The 20,057-nt window shown below is 41.7% G+C and overlaps 1 protein-coding gene across 3 annotated transcripts; it reads right to left on the bottom strand.

The window, feature by feature from the left end:
- Positions 1–317: 317 nt before the first annotated feature.
- Positions 318–18,667, bottom strand: LRRC72 (leucine rich repeat containing 72). Of its 3 annotated transcripts, none has more exons than XM_081833877.1 (9): positions 18,496–18,666; positions 16,880–16,953; positions 13,626–13,695; positions 10,859–10,940; positions 9,508–9,621; positions 4,657–4,746; positions 3,285–3,368; positions 2,246–2,273; positions 318–498 (listed from the first exon to the last, which is right to left on the bottom strand). In XM_081833877.1, the coding sequence occupies exons 1-9, from the start codon at positions 18,574–18,576 to the stop codon at positions 333–335; spliced, it is 789 nt and encodes a 262-aa protein (XP_081690003.1). In that variant the 5' UTR covers positions 18,577–18,666; the 3' UTR covers positions 318–332. The 3 variants fall into 3 exon arrangements, with proteins under 3 accessions (XP_081690003.1, XP_081690002.1, XP_081690004.1); XM_081833876.1 differs by having other exon boundaries at positions 3,285–3,443; positions 18,496–18,663; XM_081833878.1 differs by lacking the exon at positions 3,285–3,368 and having other exon boundaries at positions 18,496–18,667.
- Positions 18,668–20,057: the final 1,390 nt, after the last annotated feature.

Genomic DNA, 20,057 nt, shown 5'->3' with positions numbered 1-20,057 from the left:
TTTTAAAAAGGACATGCTGCCAAGTTTATTTTTCATTTGAAAGTGTCTCAACCTAAACCTATATGCAGATCAGGAATCTGGCTTACAGCAGACCATGGTCAACTGCTCAATAACCCAACTTCAAACCATAGGCTGGTTTAACTAACCAATGATTTTTATCGTTTTAAATATCACCCCTTCATACTATGCTAAAATGGTAACGTAACTGGATTATTTTCCTGCTTGAAATGATTTTAATTGATGTTTAAAGCGCAACAATACCAAGAGCAGCAAGAGAAATGTGTTTTTTTTTTGTTGTTTTTTAAGAGACAACTGTCGGAGAAAAGTCACATTTATCGAAACTTAATTGTCAGTCTCTCTGGCCTTTTTTCTGGATTGCTGCCAAGGCGTTTCTCTTCACAGGTGGGCATCTTCTCCCAGTCAACAGTGGCGAACTCCATGACAGATCGCCTCATGGCCCTCACAAGTACAGCATGTTCTGGGTTTTCATACGGAATCCTTCCAAAGAATCAAACAAAAAGCGGGGGGGGGGGGGGGGGAGAGAAAGTAAATGACCATATTTTTTTTCTTTCTTTTGCAGTGAGAAAACTAAAGTTTAAACGTGAATGGATTTGATACTAATATGGCACCCAATGCATAGTAAATATTTTTTATGGTTTACCGTATTTTTCACCCCATAAGATGCCCCTGACCATAAGACACACCTAGTTTTTAAAGGGGGAATGCAAGAAAAAAAAAATTATTTAAAGGGAGTGCTGAGCAGAGCCTGTATGAATCCTAGACTCCCTATCATGAGCCGCGTTGAGCGTGTCTGTGTGGTGCTTGCAGTCTTTTCCCTGAGGAGGGAGAAGGGACTGACGGGCTGCCCTTCTCCTTCCTCGAGGAAAAGCCCCCAAGAGCCACACACACACTCCATGCAGCTCTTTAAAGGGAGCGCTGAGCAGAGCCTCCCGCCTGCATTTGCTCCATAAGATGCAGACACATTTCCCTTTACTTTTTAGGAGGGGGAAAGTGCATCTTATGGAGCGAAAAATACAGTACAAAAATTTTGTACCTCTTAGTCAAGAAGTAAAGCAAAGTCAGGGGAAACAGAATGGGGGTGGTTTCGCTACAAATATTTATCTGCAGCCCACCCCCACTTCCCAGCTGAGCAACAAGACTCTGCTGCTGTGCCCCACACTTTCCACACAGCTCAGCTGTTTCCCTACTGCTCCTCTGTGTGGGTGGAGGAATGGCTTACAGGTGGGGCTGAGGTACGTGTGAGAATCCATTCCTCAAGGGCGGGTACTCTCAAAATGAATGGATGTGGGGTTTTGCGGGGGTGGGGGAGATAACAACCCACATCTGCTTCTTCACACACATAGAAACGTTTATGGATGGAAGGAATCTTGTGTGGAGCCCTATTGTGAATGAGGAGTAAATGTGTATCTACAGCCCCCCCAACTTCTGCTTAGCCGATGACAAGAAGTGGGGAGGGGAGGGAGATGAGACTACAGCAATGCCCCCTTTCCCCTGCTGATCAGCAAGAGGGGATGCCACAATTTGCATAAAATTAGAAAGTGGGCTGCAAGGAACCATTTGTCCGCTTCTGATCCAGAGAGAGAAATAAACAGCGTTTTCTTGGAGAGTGCTGCATATTGACCAGAGAATGTTAAAAAAAAAAAAGCATTTCAGATGTGCTTATTCTACAAGGCCTGTTGGGAAAGGGGTGTTTTTAGTACTGACCATGATCCCCTTTTTCATTAGCAGATTATGTTCACCTTCTCCATGCACAGTAGCCGGTTACTACACACATGGGGGCAATGTGAATGGAGTGGCTGGCTAACCTGTATCTGCCAAGACAAAATAAAAAAATTCCTTCCAGTAGCACCTTAAAGACCAACTAAGTTAGTTCTAGGTATGAGGTTTCATGTGCATGCACACTTCTTCAGATACACCTGAAGATACACAGTGTATCTGAAGAAGTGTGCATGCACACGAAACCTCATACCTAGAACTAACTTAGTTGGTCTTTAAGGTGCTACTGGAAGGAATTTTTTTATTTTGTCTTGACTATGGCAGACCAACACGGCTACCTATCTGTAACTGTATCTGCCAGCCAGGGATATCACTTCATGCATCTGATGAAGTGTGCATGATGTATTAGGGCAAAATAAATCTTTTGTTTTTAAGTTGTTGTTAGACTGGAAGCTTCGTATCTAAATATTAATGGATTAGAAATAAAGGAAAGGCAGATCTTGCTTACTTAACCAGGTGATTTCCAAACTCGCAACCTAAAACAAAGATAGGAAAAAGTTATTCATAGCCCTTGACATGCAGAATACTGAACAGTTTCAGTCAATTCTAAATTCCATTAGATTCAAATGGCAAGTTTTGTTAGTTAGCAATTTGGCTTAAATGGTTCACCAAGTGAGATAGTTTTTTCTAGTTACTTGCTGAAACTTATATACAGCTAACTTGTGATTGATTTCTCCCTGTGGACAAAATCATATTTGTTCCCCATTTGTCACCTGCTTCAACTACACATAACTAAGAAAAAGGCAGCAGCAGGTAGAGGTTTCTAAAGATTTTTGTGCACCAATTAGGAATCTTCAATGGCTGTGGCAGTAGTCACTGGAATACAACTGAAAAGACTTGCCATAAAACTGGAAATCTATGACTTGTGGGCCAAGTTTCGCCTGCCTGCTTGACACCTGACAACACATGCCCATCAAGCTGGTGCTTGGGGAGTTCAGTTCTGCTTGGTTGGGGATTTGCAGGAGAGGTTGCTCACCCACCTAATCCCTGCAGGAAGCAGGATTGAACCTGCCCTCCAGCTGATATATGTAGAGTTCAATTCTGCTTGCTCATTTGCTCCTAGTGTGCCAAACATTGACTGCCAAAGGGGTGGGTGGGGGGAGTATCTGAAAAAGCTGCCCTATAAATGAGAAGGAAAGCAGCTATATGTATGCAGCACATGCCAAGCCCTTCTTATTTTCAAGCTTTAAAATCTTAAAGACCAATATTAGATATCCGGAAAAGGGAAGAATAGCTGAATTATACAGTAAATACCCTGAGTAATTTAACAATGATTTTTTTCTTCTAAAAGATAACAGCTTTTACTGAGAAGCCTAGAATGACAATGAGTGTAAATCACAGCAAGCCCTCAAAGAATCCCAAGTAGACTGCTAAAAAGCAAGGCAATTATATAATTATGAAAGTCATTTAATGTAAGGAGGCAATGGTTGTTCATCTGCATTATTATTATAATTATTATTATTATTTTCTGAATCACTGTTAAATACCTGGAGGCAATCTTATCACTTTGGTTGGTGTTAGGCAAAATGATTGCTTGGGCAAAAACGGTTCATCGATTTTCTTCCCAAATCCTATAGAATGAAGCACGAGGGACCGTTCATGGTCATATATATGAACAGCTGATACTCTTTCTTTTGAGGTTACTTCTGTAACATAGGAATAGATGTCATTATCTGGAGCTCAACCAGCTGCTGACATACTATATTTCTTTATTCTTTAGGTGGGTGACAGCCTAGCACTAAGGGATGTTGCGACTTGTGTGATTTACAGACAGTAGTAGCTTAATGCTTCTAGAGAGGCAGGCTTCTGGTCACAGTCAAGAGAGCTCTTTTAGGTGCACCCTTGTGTTACCTCTGCTCCCTGTGGGGCTTTTTGACACCCCCCCCCCCGAGCTACAGTCTCCCCTGATATATTCCAAACTGCTTTTGAAACTGCCCTATGTCGCTTACAATTGATTTGGCTATGGGAATTGAGAGGACTTCCTACTGCTAGTGTGTGAAAGGTGTTCAATAGGCTCCATAGTCCACCTTGAATAGGCCAGTTTTAATAAGCATTGCATAGGGCTTGTTCCATGAAATTAATGAATTAACTTTGCAAATTAATTTAGCAATGCTGGCTGCTTGTGTTTTCAGCACTGCTTTGTGAATGGCCGCTATGCCTACTTTACAAACATTTAAGTACTTCTGTGATGCTTGGTTTGTACCTTTTGCATTTTGCTGCCTTCTGACCTCACTGTTTACATTCACACACAACTGCATCCATCAACAAAGGATAATAAATCCTTCATGCAACAGATACATGCAATAATAATTGTACCCTACTCATCTGACTGGGTTGCCCTGCCACCCTGGGTGGCTTCCAAATATATAAAAACAAAATAAAACATTAAACATTAAAAACCTTCCCAATACAGGGCTATCTTCAGATGTCTTCTAAAGTTTGTATAGTTACACATCTCCTTGACATCTGATGGGAGAGCAAATAATAATCATGATAAATCTATGTGTCTTTAAGGAGCAATAAAATGTTGTTGCTTGTGTGGGAATAGACAAACAAAGACAACTCCCCTGGAAACTGAAATAAATAAGCTGTTACAATTTCACTTAACCAGGCTATAGATGCACGTTCATTTCCATGAAGGTTTCTTAAAAGTAGGGCCAGATAATTCTATTAAAGATGAACGACGTCCTGCACTGTATCTACCCAATACTAACAAGTATTGTATGTACTCTTACAAAATTGATGACTGCTGAGGAAGGGCAGCCACAAATATATTGCTTCTTGTTCAGATATAAAAGCATTAAGTGATTATCCTTCATGTCTATTAAGCAAAGAAAGCGGGGGAGAAACAGTTTCTACCTTTTCTGTCAAACAATGTTACTGAAGGAATGTGGTATATTACGTACAGATGGTATCTGCGATCATGAGACATGGGGTTATTAAACAGATCTGCAGGAGTTGAAACAAAGAGAACAATGGTCAAAATGACTGAGCAAAGACTTGGCCACCTCCTCCATATTTCAGTAGATACTATACAGACATAATCAACCAGTTTGTATTCACAAAGCACCTCCTTCCTGAACGTTGTGGCCCATTGTGAGGTGCATGAAAAAAGATCTGTAACAAATGCCTTTTTTGCCACTTGTTATGAGTCTTTGAAGTTCTTGTTTGTTCTTTATGATTAACCAGAAAGATTCTGATACTCGGATCAAGTTTCCCATCATGTATTGCACCAATGCATCTCGCCCTCCCAGATAAGCCCCAGCAAATCCCAAACATATCTAGAAGACAGAGATGATAACTGTAAAAGACTTTCAACTTCTCCATTCCTGACTGAGAGGTGTTGTGACTGGTCTGGCCACTCACAAGAATCCTCATCAGACTTCAGTGAACGCAAAAGCATTCAGAAAAATCAAACTGCTCTAATTTTAATCTTCCTTTTTGTGTGTGACAGCTGAGCTTTGACTAAGGCACCATTCCATTTTGTCTGTCTATATCAGCACAACACATTTAATTTAGTTCCTATTTATATATATGAAAAACACAACATGATTCGCTGGCACATCATAGTTGATGGTCGTTCTTTGGTGGGGAAATAGGAACCTTTCTTTTTACAGTGAGCGTACAATGGGAACCAGCATTAGTTGGTTCCAGAATTCTTTGTCTTCAACATGTAAAAAAAGGATTCTGGATGACCCAATCCAAATCCTCTGTATTTACAGAGTTGCACAAAGAGCAGATTACACAAATAACCAGTATCCTGGCCAAAGGGGCAATTCACGTCTTTTTATGCAGATTGCTGGTTATCATTCCATTAGAAAAAGTGACTAGCAGGAATTAGGTGTCTGGGATTTTATCAAAATCATTGGTCTTGCGGCTGAAATGCTTCAGAATTCAATGCAGGTAAATCATCTGTGTGGGACGTGGGTGGCGCTGTGGGTTAAACCACAGAGCCTAGGGCTTGCCAATCAGAAGGTCAGCGGTTTGAATCCCTGCGACGGGGTGAGCTCCCGTTGCTTGGTCCCTGCTCTTGCCAACCTAGCAGTTCAAAAGCCTGTCAAAGTGCAAGTAGATAAATAGGTACCACTCCAGCGGGAAGGTAAATGGCATTTCCTCTGGTTCACCAGAAGCGGCTTAGTCATGCTGGCCAAATGACCCGGAGGCTGTACGCTTGGTCCCTCGACCAATAAAGCAAAATGAGTGCTGCAACCCCAGAGTCATCCGTGACTGGACCTAATGGTCAGGGGTCCCTTTACCTTTAAGTCATCTGCAGTCTCCTCCATATCCTAAACTCATTACATAATTATCTTATGTGATTATCTATTGCTGCATTGCACACCAATGGCTTTCTCAGTATAAAAGAAATGCTGATAAGTGTGTAATACCAGCAGAATACTGCAGGCCGTGACATTTCTCTTGTAGAGTATAGATTTGCTTCAAAGCACATGAAATGACCACCGTCTCTCTCTAAGCACACAATGGTCTTTGCTTTCAGACTACTCAGATTAAAAAGCTTTCCATCTGTTCAATATATGATTTCTACTCCAGTGGGGAGCTTCCCTTTGACAAAGTGTAGGATCATTGCGATTAAACTAATAAATAGAGTTGGGGAGATAACACAACCCTGTTTAACACCTGATCCCACACTGAATGGTGCACTTTGACAGCCATTGCTATCTGCAATTGTTGCTGTCATATTATCATCTAGGAGACAGAGGATGTTCACAAATTTATCTGGGCAGCCGATTTTCAAAAGGACAGTCCATGGGGCATTATGATTTACATTGTCCAAGGCCTTAGTTAGGTCAATAAAGGTCATATACAGGGGTTGGTTTTGCTCTCTGCATTTTTCTTGAAGCTGTCGAGCAGTGAAAATCATGTCCACTGTCCCCCTGGAAGGTCGAAAACCATTTTCGGATTCAGAAAGGGTAGCCTCTGATATTGTTAGGAGACAGTTTGCTAAGATGCTTGCCGTCCCGTCCGCAGTTAATAAAGAGATGCCTTGATAGTTTCTGCAATCCGTTCTATCACCTTTTAAAAAGTTATATACAGATGTATATTTATATATACACCTGTACTCATTAATAATCTCACAGCTCTATTTTGGGCCAGCTGGACTTTCCAGGCTATTTTTAAAGGCAGCATCACATATAACACAGTACAGTTATCTAAGCAGGAGATTATCGAAGCTTAGATAACTGCTGCAAGCTTATCTCTACTCAGATAGTGTCGTAATTGGTATATCCAATGAAACAGAAATAACACACTCTCTGCCTCTGAGGCTAACCTGTGTTGGATCACAGAGCATCCTCAAATTGAAAACTTTCTTCCTTAGAAGAAGTGCAACCCCATTCAAAACAGGTTGAAGATTATTTAATTACACAGAAAAATCACCCACAAAGTAAATGCTAGCAAAGTCCTTCTCCTGGCCACATGGGGAGGACAAGAGGGAAGGAGGAAGGGTGAAAGCACAAGATTTTGCTGAAGCTTGTTTCTACTCACACACATAGCGCTAAACCATGTTTTAATATTAATTGTGATCCAGCTCATTATGCTACTCCATTTTTCTCATGGCAGAGGGGGAAAGCTTTAAAACACTGACAGAGAAGCAACTCAGTAGTGAGGCATATTAGTGCTTTGTGCTTTGAGAAGACACTTTCAGTGTATCAGTGGCTTCTTTTAATAATGACAATATCGGGATAAAAAACATAATCTATCTTTTTTTTCAGGACATATCCTGAAAAATCTTGTTCATCTATTTTTGTGATTTTTTTCCTCACTCAAAAATAAATCGTGGTAATTGATTGCATGCAAAGAACCACTAGATGGCAGTAGTAGAAAGAACACTACTTTTATGGCTATGAAGTAGAGATTTAATCATCTCTGTAGAAATAATCTCATCACTTTGAATAGTGCACAGAGCCTAAAACCTCCGTATGCAAGAATATCAGAAGGCCTTTATACAAATCTATGGAGTAACTGCAGTCGAAATGCTGTCTAAAGTGTTGGTCGCTGCACCTCGAAAAAGGAGGTTATAGAGCTGTTAAAGGGGGACAGTCAAAATGATCAATGGGGCATGTCCTCTTTGAGGAAAGTTTACAACATTGGAGGCTTTTTCATTCAGGAAAAAAGCAAGTAAGAAAGGGACATGGTAGAGGCGTGCATAATACCAGACATGAGGAAATACTTCACTCAGCATATTGTTGAACCATTGATTTTTTTACCAGCGTGTTGGCTGCCATCTTGGTTGCCTTTAAAACATAGGTAGGCAAACTAAGGCCCGGGGGCCGGATCCTGACCAATCGCCTTCCAAATCCAGCCCGCGGACGGTCCAGGAATCAGCGTGTTTTTACATGAGTAGAATGTGCCCTTTTATTTAAAATGCATCTCTGGGTTATTTGTGGGGCATAGGAATTCATTCATTTCTTTTCTTCCAAAATATAGTCCGGCCCCCCACAAGGTCTGAGGGACAGTGGATCAGCCCCCTGCTGAAAAAGTTTGCTGACCCCTGCTTTAAAAAGTATCACAGGCCTCTGGATGCCATTTTCCAAGGACAATGAGAAGGGGGCGCTGTTGTGCTCCTCTCCTGCTAGTGAGCCTCTCAAAGGCATCAAGTTGGCCACTGAGAATAGAAAGCTGGAATAGAAAGGTCTTTGGCATAGGAGCCAACACTGAGGGGCCAAGATCCCTTTGCCACACACCCCCAATAAAATATTTGAGGCCCCCCTCCCCCCCAAAGTTGCCATTGTTGCCATTAAGAACACAAGGAGAAATGTGACTGGGCCATTAAAGAACAATTGACCATGCAGATACTGTCCTTTCCCCCCAGATATGTGTTAGTTAGCAGAAGACAAAAGCAGAGATGAGAGCGGGAGGTTGCCAGGGTAACCGTGGGGTGCGATGTCATCACAGGAAGAGAGGGTGTCCTTTTGCAACAAGTTTTTGGAGCAGGGTTTTCTGGGAAGAAGGAGAAGGAAATGGACAGAACACCATGTGGGACTGAAGGACAGCACCCCCCCCCCTCTTGGGATATAATTGCTGTGAGCTCTCCCTCCATAAAACTCAGGCGTAAACATGTGTCAATAAACTGTATTTCTAAGATATTACAGCAAGGAAACACAAAGCCTGGTTAAGTGCCAAGACCCCTGGAATCCCTTGCTACCACGCGGCAGAGATTAGGGTGGCCTGTAACAATATTAAATACCTCTATTAATTACTTTACCGAGGCATTAAATTAGTTCCTGCTTCTTAAAAGTTCTGAAAGCCCTGGTATGATCTATGAGCACATTCCTTTAGGGAGGGAAAAAAACCTGAGAAAGATTGCTTACACTTTCACTTTCAACAGGTTAACAGTTTATAATCCTACTTCCCTGAAGGCAATTTGAATGCAGCAACGCTTAGTGGCGCCAGCACCGTCTTGTTTATCTTAATATGAAATTTCAGAGTCTCAAGCATTTTCATCTACCCCTTGCTCTGTCAGTAACGTAAAATAAAACAAATGCAGACACTAGTTAAAACTGATACTGGTATGTTTAATTAGAGAATCTTATTTGCTCAGCAAAAAGCATTTCCAAAAAAGGCTCATATATCTTATTCAATCCTTCTCCTCAAAACTATCTGTTTTCTACTAAATGTATGAGGGGTTCCTGTCAATGTTGTGCTGCATGGGGAGGAAAAAGAGAGAGAGAGAGAAAGGTAGTAAATGATTACTTAAGGTCTGCAGATGCTGCATTCCTTGAAGCTCTTTCACAGTTTTCTCCAGGGTTTTCAGGTGATTGTTGTGAAGCATCAGGATTTGCAACACATGAATATGTTTCAGAGCACCTAAAATGGCAACAACAATTAACAATAAAATAATGCCTTACTTGTGCTCATATTTTGTTTCTTCAGTTTGTTACATCTCCTTATCTTGCCCAGTGACTTACAACCAAAAACCAAATGAACAACAAACAAAAAAAAACCCATATGGATACATTTGAACCAAAATACATTCAACATTAAAAAACATCCAACCCACTTCTAAAAGGTCACAGGTAGTTAAAAGGCTGAAAGCCTGGTTAAAGAGGAAAGTGTTTGAAGGGAGCCTAAAGATATCTAAGACAAGCCTCCCTCTGTAGAGCACTCCACCAACAGGGAGCCACCACAGAAAAGGCCTGCTCTCATGTTGCCTGTCTGGACCTGTCATGGAGGAGGCACATGAAGATGGGGTGAATTCATATCGAGTAAATTCATATGGGGAGAGGCAATCCTTGAGGCATTGTGGTCCTGAGCTGTTTAAGACTTTATAGGTCAAAACCAATAATTTGAATTTGGCCTGGAAGCTAACTGGCAGCCAGGGCAGTCAAGCCAGGATTGGCGTTATGTTTCCAAACCATCTTGTCCCAGTGAGAAACCTGGTCACTGAATTCTGCACTAGCTGAAGTTTCTGAACCATCTTCAGAGACAGTCCCACATATAACACATTGAGGTAATCTAACCTAGAGGTTATTAGAGCATAAACAACAGAAGTTCAGCTATCACTGTCCAGATAAAGGCGGAACCGGGCCACCAATTGAATCTGATGGAAGGCACTCCACACCAGAAAAATGCCCAGGCTCTGTACACGCTCCTTCGGTGGGAGTGTAACCCCATCAACCTCCCAGCCATCAGAGCTAGGGAGCCACCAACTAATAGGACCTCAGTTTATCTGAACTGAGCTTCAGTTTATTGACTATCATCTAATTCTTTACTGAGGCAAGACAACCATTTAGCACATCCACTGCCTCAGCTGCAGGTGTAAAGGAGAAGCAGAGCTGTGTGTCATCAGCATATTGCCGACAACATACTCCAAAACTCTGGATGACCGCACTCTGTGATTAAGCAGCATGAGGGATAAAATCGAGCCCTGAGAAAACCCACACTGAAGGCTCCATGGGGCCAAAGAACATTCCCCCATTCTATTTTCATGAAGCACCACTCGTCTTATTTCCAGGACTTCTTGCAGTCTATTTCAACCATATTTAACACGTATATGCTCACAGGAATCACTCCCGGTTCACAAGAGATTATGTTAATGCCATACCTGATATATCTCGGATTTCGTTATTGTTGAGGTACAGTTCTGTCAAGCAGCAGTTATGCTTCAACATAGTTAGATTCTGAATCTGAATTATGAGAATTAGAACAATAGGTTCATGTGATTTTATTGGTGAAGAACTATACCATATAGCATATATTATATGCTATCTTTGTGGGTTTAAATACGCCTGTGAAATTTCCCATATAACAGATTAAAAATATAACAGGCCTCAAAATGCACAGTAGAAATGTTCTTTCCCTCTATATTAAGCACCTCCCTATAACGTGTTTTTGCATGTCATATGATTGCCATACTGTTGAAATTAGTGAACGTAACTAAGTTAGGTCCACTAATTTCAGTAGGTCTGCTCTTAGTAAAACTTCACTGAATGCCACCCAGTGTGCTGAAACCTCAGCCATTTTACCCTCTTCATCCTTTGTCCTGAAGTGGCACAAATCACATATAGCTGGAAAAGGAGAGCTTCAGCAAAGGATATATAGTCTGCTAATATTTAATCTGCTACATATTATAAGTATTAATATTAGTATTAATTAAATTTATATTCTGACCTTCATCAAAAGACTACAGGGTAGTTTACATCACAGAATACAAATGTCAATACATAACCTAATATTTATACAATGTATAATTTATACAATGTAAAAATCAAAACAGTTATGTAAACACAGTAATAGTAGAATACAGATTCTCAGAAAATACGTACAGAGTGTTAGAGCGTTAAACAAGGATCAGGTAGAATGCACATTTTATTTACTAAATTTATATCGTGCCATTCCTCCCAAAGAAGTCTGGGGCACCTTTAACAATGGCTCAGTTCTCACAAACGGTGGAAGTGATAAGCTGGTCCCAGCACATGGGCTGAAGGGACAAGATGCAGCTTGCTGAACTTAGCCATACTCAGTGGCCTGTAAACCACCTTGAACTGCATTGTGGAAGTGGATAGATGTAATAAAATGTTTGCGTGTGTGGGTGAGAGCCCTCATAGACTTTCTGTATTCAATAAATGTGGTGTTCTTACCTTTCTCCCATCCAACAATCTCATTCTTTTGCTTTAAAAATATATATAATATCCCTCTCTTACACTCTTTCTCCACCTCACGTCTTTCTGCATCCTATATTTCATGTTTAGGTTATCTTTCCCCTCCCCTTCCGCACTCCCTGATACTTTATGTCTATTCCTCCACCAGCAACAGCTCACAAGACTTCCACTCTCTCAGCCTTTCAACTTTCCACAGGTATGGGAAACAAGCAACAGGTATTTGGAATCAACCCAGGGGGTGCACAAGCAAGCAAGCATAGAGGTGGCCCTACATTGTAAAGGCCTGAGCTGTACAAAGAAGCTGTCTGCTTGCTAGCATACTGAAAGATGCAAAACATTGTAATAACGGCAGCCTTTCAACATGGTTGACATTATATGGCATGCGATTACTCTTAGCCCAAGGCAATAAACCTGTATGTTCTCCCAAATTATATGGAATTTTACAGTATCTTTTCCTAGTCTTAGATATGTATGTATGTATTTACAGTCATACATGAGCGGCCAGTGACAGAAGCTGTGGCTGTTGTGTGACTTTCAAAAAGCCTTCCATCTGCCTATTTATTCTTCTTGGTTAATTGTTATAACATGTAATTCATGATTCGATAAATGTTTCTGCATTTAAACTTGAATATATTCTGCCCTGAGAGTCCAGGGAGTGCACCTGCCTCATTATAGAGGCTGCCTAAATGCACTCAATGTTCAGTCTCAAACGGGGGCACCAAAAAGCTCTGAACTGGAAAGGATGGTGTTTGTGACTCACCAGGGGTTGGGAGCAAATGGCTCCGGGAAAGTACCCAAGGGCAAATTCTCCCGGCCTCAGCAATACAGAAGCAGAGGAAGCTGCTGAAAGTATCTGACAAATGTCAGATCATTTGTCCCGAGAGTTCAGGATTGTTTGCACTGACCAGCAATTTCACATGGGAGTTTTTCCATCCCTTAGAGCCCTTTCTCCCAACCATATGGTGATACTTGTACAGTGGCACCTTGGTTCTCAAATGCCTTGGTATTCAAACAACTTGGAATTCAAACACTGTAAACCCGGAAGTAAGTGTTCCGGTTTGCAAACTTTTTACGGAAGCCGAATGTGCTCCGTTTTGAGTGTTATGCTTCCGATTTGAGTGCCACGCTTCCGTTTTGAGTGTTATGCTGAGGTCTGTCTGTTTTTGCTATCTCTTTTGCATTTTTGTTTTTGCGGCTCTTTTTGTTTTGTTTTTATGACTGTGTGGAACCCAGTTCAGCTACTGACTGATTGATTGTGTGACTGCAGTACATTGTTTATTGCTTTCATTTTATGGCTCAGTGGTCTCGTTAGATAGTAAAATTCACGTTAAATTGCTGTTTTAGGGGTTGTTTTTAAAAGTCTGGAACGGATTCACCCACTTTGCATTACTTTCTATGGGAAAGCATGCCTTGGTTTTGGAACGCTTTGGTTTTGGAATGGACTTCTGGAACAGATTAAGTTTGAGGACCAAGGTACCACTGTACTAGTACTAAACACACAGCCAAAATTTGATTCTATTGTGGCAGTTAGGCATATGTTTAAATCTCTTTTCTTGAAATGAATGGGGTTGCATTTTAGCTTTGGACCCAGTCTATAAATTCAACAAATTCTAAGCTTTTTTTTTTAATGCTACAAAATCCCCCATTACTTTTTATTGCCAAAAATAAAGTCAAAAGTGTAAAAAATAATGTAAACTTTATATTTATTACCTTATTATTATTTAGCCACAAATGGCTTAATATCCGGAACTGTGATAAATCAGGGATTTCTTTTAATCCTCTGAAACAAAAGTTATATAACTTCAGTTGTTAATACCCACTTTAATATACTATTATACATCAGAAATAAGCACTGAAGCAGTTATGTAATTGCATCAGTAACAGCTGCTTTTTGATTCAATGTGCTCACATACTGTTGGCAGTAAGCAACCCTCTTTTGTCAGAAAAGCATATACAGTACTGTTTATGAAGTAATACAGTGGTGCCTCTAGTTACGAACTTAATTTGTTCTGGAGGTCTGTTCTTAACCTGAAACTACACTTAATTAGAGGCGTGCTTTCGCTAATGGGGCCTCTTGCTGCCGCTACACTGCCAGCACATGATTTCCATTCTCATTCTGGAGCAAAGTTCTCAACTCGAGGTAACTCTTCCAGGTTAGCGGAGTTTGTAACCTGTAGCGTCTGAAACCTGAGGCATTTGTAACTTGAGGTACCACTGTATATGGAAATTCATTCACACCCAGTGGTTGCTGAGCATCTAAAGTAGTAAATAAATGACTTTTGTTAAGTACCAACAGTTCTCAGTCTCCACAATTTTACCTCATATTTGGTGAGGAACGCAAGTATCAGTGGTTGACTTCAGATGATCATGTATCAGCTTGGTTAGCAGCTTTGGAACAAGCCAGGATATAATATCATGGTTTAATATTCTGGCTTCTTCTGAAGCTGATAATCTGGGTTGTTTTGCTTGTTTTGGATGAAACAAAAACCGTAGTTAATTAGAGACTTAATGGTCTGAGTGACCACACTGCAAAGCAACTGAGTGCATGGGGGAAATGTCCATTCATATATTAACATTAGCACTCTTCAGGTGTGAGACGAGCAGCAAGGGTCCTTCTCTTATATGTTGGCATCACAATTACCATCACAGTAAGTTAGAGGGGCCTCTTTTGAAGCGGGGAGCTTCCTGTACTCATAAAAGCCCAGCTTCCTCCACCCATGACTGCTGTTGGTGAAAACAAAAGAAGTTGAGATCTTCCATGTACCTCAGATCTTCCATGACACATTTGGCCCTAAGTGGTTATCTAAAAAGAAAAAAATATCCATATATTGCAGCCATTTCTCAATGCTCTTTCCATTTGTCATGATCAATGTATATTAAAGACGGGGCGGGAGGGAGCTATGAACCATTTGGGGTGAGGAAATACCTGGAGATGTATGGCTTCCCACCTAACAGGAACTAGATGATGTGGTGAATGAACACTTGTCTTCTATTTGGTCTGCTGCCAGGCTTGAAGAGCCTGTCTAACAATGACAGAGGAAGCCTAGTGCGATTGGTTTGATCTCTCTAGGGAAAAAGAAAACCCGGAACAGATACTCTGCATACAATGGTACCTCAGGTTAAGTACTTAATTCGTTCCGGAGGTCCATACTTAACCTGAAACTGTTCTTAACCTGAAGCACCACTTTAGCTAATGGGGCCTTCCGCTGCTGCCACGATTTCTGTTCTCATCCTGAAGCAAAGTTCTTAACCTGAAGCACTATTTCTGGGTTAGCAGAGTCTGTAACCTGAAGCATATGTAACCTGAAGCGTATGCAACCCGAGGTACCATTGTACTGCATTCAGTTATGGCACAGATTCTTGGCAATTTAGCCATGGCTTAAAGGACTCTTGACAAAACGACATACCTGGGCAAAATTCTCAATCCCATGATGTTTTTATTTATAGAATGCTGGAGCTCTGCACAATGCACACACAACAATCACTTTTCCTTATTGACTTCTATCCACATGCAAGTTATCTCCTATTTCTCTCTCCAAAAGTTTAAACTTATTTTTAATTGGCTTCATCCCCCCCCCCCGCCCCATATCTCCAGGCCTACCCTTTTGATGAACAGACTGCAGCCCTCAAACCACTTACTCTAGAGACATTCTACTGAAATAAATAGAACATCTCTGGAGAAACTCATCTGAGGATTGCACCCAAAGGCATTACATTTCTTCCAAGGAGAGTTTAATTCCAATAATTTTTTTAACCTGCCTCTTTATGCAGGTCTTTCTAGTCTTTGCATGCCCTTTGGGCCTCCAGCATTCTTTTCCAATTTACAACTAAACTAATCAATTTCCTCAAGATGACAGCTTTCTCAGAAGCAGAATTTCCTGTGCTTCATTAACAGTACTGGAGGATTTTAATGCACAGACTTAAATATTTATTAGCTTTTTATAGCAGCCCCGCTCCAATCAACACAACACAAGTCAGCCAGTTTAGAAGTAATGTTGCAAACTATGGTTTGGGAGGTGTGGAAACAACCATGCTCTGGTTATTTGGTCCTTTCTTCCCCTTGTATGGGCAGATACAATGAACTGCTTCCTGCTTAGCATATGCCTAAACTGCAAAGCAGAAGCAAATCATGGTGAGCAATTATGATTTGGAGGGAAACTACAAATCAGTTTGCTGGTTTGGATGTGCAAACTCTGGCCTACATTCAACATTCTCTGACGGCTAGAGCAACCCCTACTGTGTTATGGTAAGGAAGATAATAATGATTGTGCATTATGCTGGTTCCTGCGCCTTCTCTTGTGCAAACCATTCTGCTAGCACAATTTGTACATCACTAAGGGAATTCTGATATTTAGCCTTTTCTAAGATGAGCCCTATGGGACGCGGGTGGCGTTGTGGTCTAAACCACTGAACCTCTTGGGCTTGCCAATTGGAAGGTCGGTGGTGAGGTCCAGTTGCTTGGTCCCAGCTCCTGCCCACCTAGCAGTTCGAAAGCACGTCAACATGCAAGTAGATAAATAGGTACCACTCCGGCAGGAAGGTAAACGGCATTTCCGTGTGCTGCTCTGGCTTCGCCAGAAGCGGCTTAGTCATGCTGGCCACATGACCTGGAAAAACTGTCTGCGGACAAACATCGGCTCCCTTGGCCAGTAAAACGAGATGAGTGCCGCAACCCCAGAGTCGTTCATGACTGGACTTTACCTTTACCTTCTTTAAGATGGTCAGGGGTCCTTTACCTTTACCTTTCTTAAGATGAGCGCTGGCCTCACAAAATAAAGATTTAAGAATGAAATGGCAACTTACTGGTCCCGGAAACAAACTATTTTATTTTCACAGAACCAAAAAGAAGTTCTGTTTTATATTGCTTAAAGATTAATCAGTCTAAAAATTGATTCTTTTCAGCTGAGCCTAACAGAACAGTGCCTTAAATCAGCAAAAGAAGAAGAAGAATATACGGTACTTACTTTTCACCAAGATACAAATCGGTAACTTCATTATTTTTCTTATAGCCACATATTTTCAACTGTTTTCCTAAAGCCTGGAAACAAATGGTGTGTCAGAAACAATGCACATAATTAAACAAAATATATTCTTACATATAAAAAGAGAAATTGAATTCACAGGATCTCTTTCTCGCCTATTCTTGAACAGAAGAAAGAAAAAATACCTACAGCTATTACATTCCAGTTTTTATCCTCCTTACTTCATTTCGCTTCAGTACGTGCCTTACCACATATTTGTGGGGAAGACAGCACTGAATGCCTGGGGGCAACACTGGCTCCTGGAAGATAGAGGAAGAAACATAGATATGAGGATTGCTATATAGCTCTCAGCTATTAATTCTTTGTTTTTCGTCATTAGTCAGTCTAGAGTCATGGGAATTTGGAAGGGAAAAAAAGATTCACTCCTACAAATCATATATTCAAAGCATAGCTATAAGAGTATGGGGGTGGGGAGCCTTGTTCTACGGGAGTTAATAAACTCATGGCTGAACATGAGTTTAGGGCCAGTTCATATGATATCATTCTTAATTGGCTGGACGTTTTCTGCCAAAGTTTCTTATCAGACCAGACTGATGCAAGCATGATACTGTTTAAACCAGCTTTAGGATTCCTTGATGTGCTGAACTGCAGCTGGCAGGCAATCTTGCATCAACAGATCAAAACAAAACAAAACCAAGCAACACAGACGTTTAAGACACAGATGTAATCTGCAGTGCTGGCCCACCCATGAGGCAAGGTGCGGTGGCTGCCTTGGGCGGCAGGATCCACAGGGACAGCAGATCTGGCCTCTAAGGATGGCTGTGGCACGCTCCTCAGAGGCCTCAATTGCAGCCTTTTCAGAAGCCCCCACCCCATGCTGCTTCTACAACACAGGAGGCACGGCCAGTCTCTTCCTCACCCCTGCCATGTCATGAAATTCAAGAAGAAGAAGAAGAATGATTTGCTATCCCACTTTATCACTACCCTAAGGAGTCTCTTTTTTTTAATTTTAAGAGATTTATTGAAATAATTCAACATTAATACATTTATACATACATATTACTGATATACAAACAAACATACATTTCATACAATCCTTAAAAATATTCATACATACCCACACACAATCCTGCACATACTTCCTTTTCCCACCACTGTCCCTCACCCCTCACGCCACCCTGTGTTAGACTTCCAGTCTACTCAATTGCAATTTCTTTCCATTTCTATTACTTTCTTTCACACACTATTAAATCAACTTTCTACTTCTTTTTCTGTTACACATTGTTATCCATATTATTTGGTATTTCAGTATTTATAACGGAACTTGTTTATTCTAATAGGAGTTCTACTACCCGAAGGAGTCTCAAAGAGGCTAACATTCTCCTTTCCCTTCCTCCCCCACAACAAACACTCTGTGTTTGAGACTTCAGAGAGAAGTGTGACTAGCCCAAGGTCACCCAGCAGCTGCATGTGGAGGAGCGGGGACGCGAACCCGGTTCACCAGATTATGAGTCCACCGCTCTTAACCACTATACCACACTGGCTCAAGATGCAGGAAGAAGCTACTTTACCCTCAGTTGGACCATCCCTCCGCCTACCTCAGCAGCCTCTGCACTGATGCACCGTGGCTCCCCAGGCTTTCTCAAAGACCTCTCTCTCAGGCTGGACGCAGGGTGCATAATCTCCCCCTTCGCCAGCCAACCAACCTTCCCCTGGATGCTTCATTCACAAAGGAGGAGAAGCAGAATCCAGCTTGGCTGCCTCTAACTGACATTCTAACTCAACCTTCCTTAAAGACATGGTGACAGGCAGCAGCGGCAGCCTTCCACACTAGCCTCATTCAAACTGTCACACCTGAAACTCGCTTCCACCTCTTTTCCTTTCACTTTCCTCTGGTATGTTTGCATCAGGCAGCAGGCGGATGTGCTCTCCTACCTTGCGACCACACCTGCCAGGTAGTCTTATAGTTGCTCACTCAGGGGCCAACTTCTCCACCTGGTTACCCCAGACTGGTGGAGATGAGGAGCAGCCTGACATTTATGGTGAACTCACAAAGCCTTGCCCACGGACATCGTGGTCTGTAGTGGATGAAGGAAAGGAGATACATGCAGAATTAGAAAAAGGGTGCATTTGTAACTGGGGTTATCTTCTCAAGTGGTCTATTGGTGGCATCTCTTCCCACACACCATATGAACACAAAGCTTCTCTGCACAGGGACAGCCGCCATTTTGGAACTGCGCTTCCCAGCCAACTATCACAGCAAAGCCAGCCACTAAGAGGCAGGGAAAAGGGAACAGCAATCATGGAGTGCTTGCAATGGGCTGAGGGAGGGAAGGGTGGTGATGTTTTGTGGCTGGAATATCAATAGCTCTGACTGTCAGGGTGCTGAGCCAAGTTCCAGCTGTCATATTCTTGGTTATGTGTATTTTGTTGTGTCCTCTGCATCAGATTTATTATTCATATCTTGCCTTTCCCCACCAGAGGAGTCCAGGGCAGCGAACAGATGCACAATTAACAACAACTAAAACAAAGAAAAACACTCTAGAATAGTTAAACAGTTCTAAAAACAGTTACAAATAAAAACAATTGTATTTCTACACACCTGCCTCAGTTTTCTATCCAGGCCAGCCAGAAATATTACCAGAGTTCAAGGGCACATTTCAGCCGGGCGAAAACACTCGAACAGGGTATGAGGAAGGGCTGATGAAAAATGTGGCCTGGGGAGAATCCCAAGGGACAAATAAATCTGAGGAAGGTGGCACGGACTGAATTACTTAAGTTCCTGTATCTCCTTGGCCACATTCACACCATACATTTAAAGCACTATGATACCACTTTAAGCAATTATGGCTTTCCCCAAAGAACTCTGGGAGCTGTAGTTTGTTGAGGGTGCTGAGAGTTGTTACTCACCTCAGAGAGTTACAATTCCCAGCGTTCTCTGAGAAGAAGAGCTTATTAGACCACTCTGGGAGTAATAGCTCTGGGAGTGGAATGGGGTCTCCTAACAACTCTCAACACCCTTAACAAACTACAGCTCCCAGAATCCTTTGGTTGCCATGGTTGCCATGGTTGCCTAAAGTGGTATCATGGTACTTTAAATGTATGGTATGAATGCAGCCCTTGTCTGTACCTCTGTAAAATAAATGATAAATGGATGGAG

Source organism: Podarcis erhardii, assembly GCF_964252035.2.
Source record: "Podarcis erhardii genome assembly, chromosome: 12".
Classification (NCBI taxonomy): domain Eukaryota; kingdom Metazoa; phylum Chordata; class Lepidosauria; order Squamata; family Lacertidae; genus Podarcis; species Podarcis erhardii.
Note: the sequence above shows the minus strand (reverse complement) of the source record. Positions and strands in the feature narration are given on the sequence as shown.

Bases quoted from the DNA above. Each gene is read 5' to 3' on its own strand.
- LRRC72 (XM_081833876.1), bottom strand. From the start codon at position 18,576: ATGCACCCTGCGTCCAGCCTGAGAGAGAGGTCTTTGAGAAAGCCTGGG. The intron at 13,696-16,879 runs GTAAGTACCGTA...CTTTTGTTTCAG, and splicing joins GATTTGTATCTTGGTGAAAA to AGGATTAAAAGAAATCCCTG. The intron at 4,747-9,507 runs GTAATCATTTAC...CAACTCCTGCAG, and splicing joins GCAGCATCTGCAGACCTTAA to ATCTGTTTAATAACCCCATG.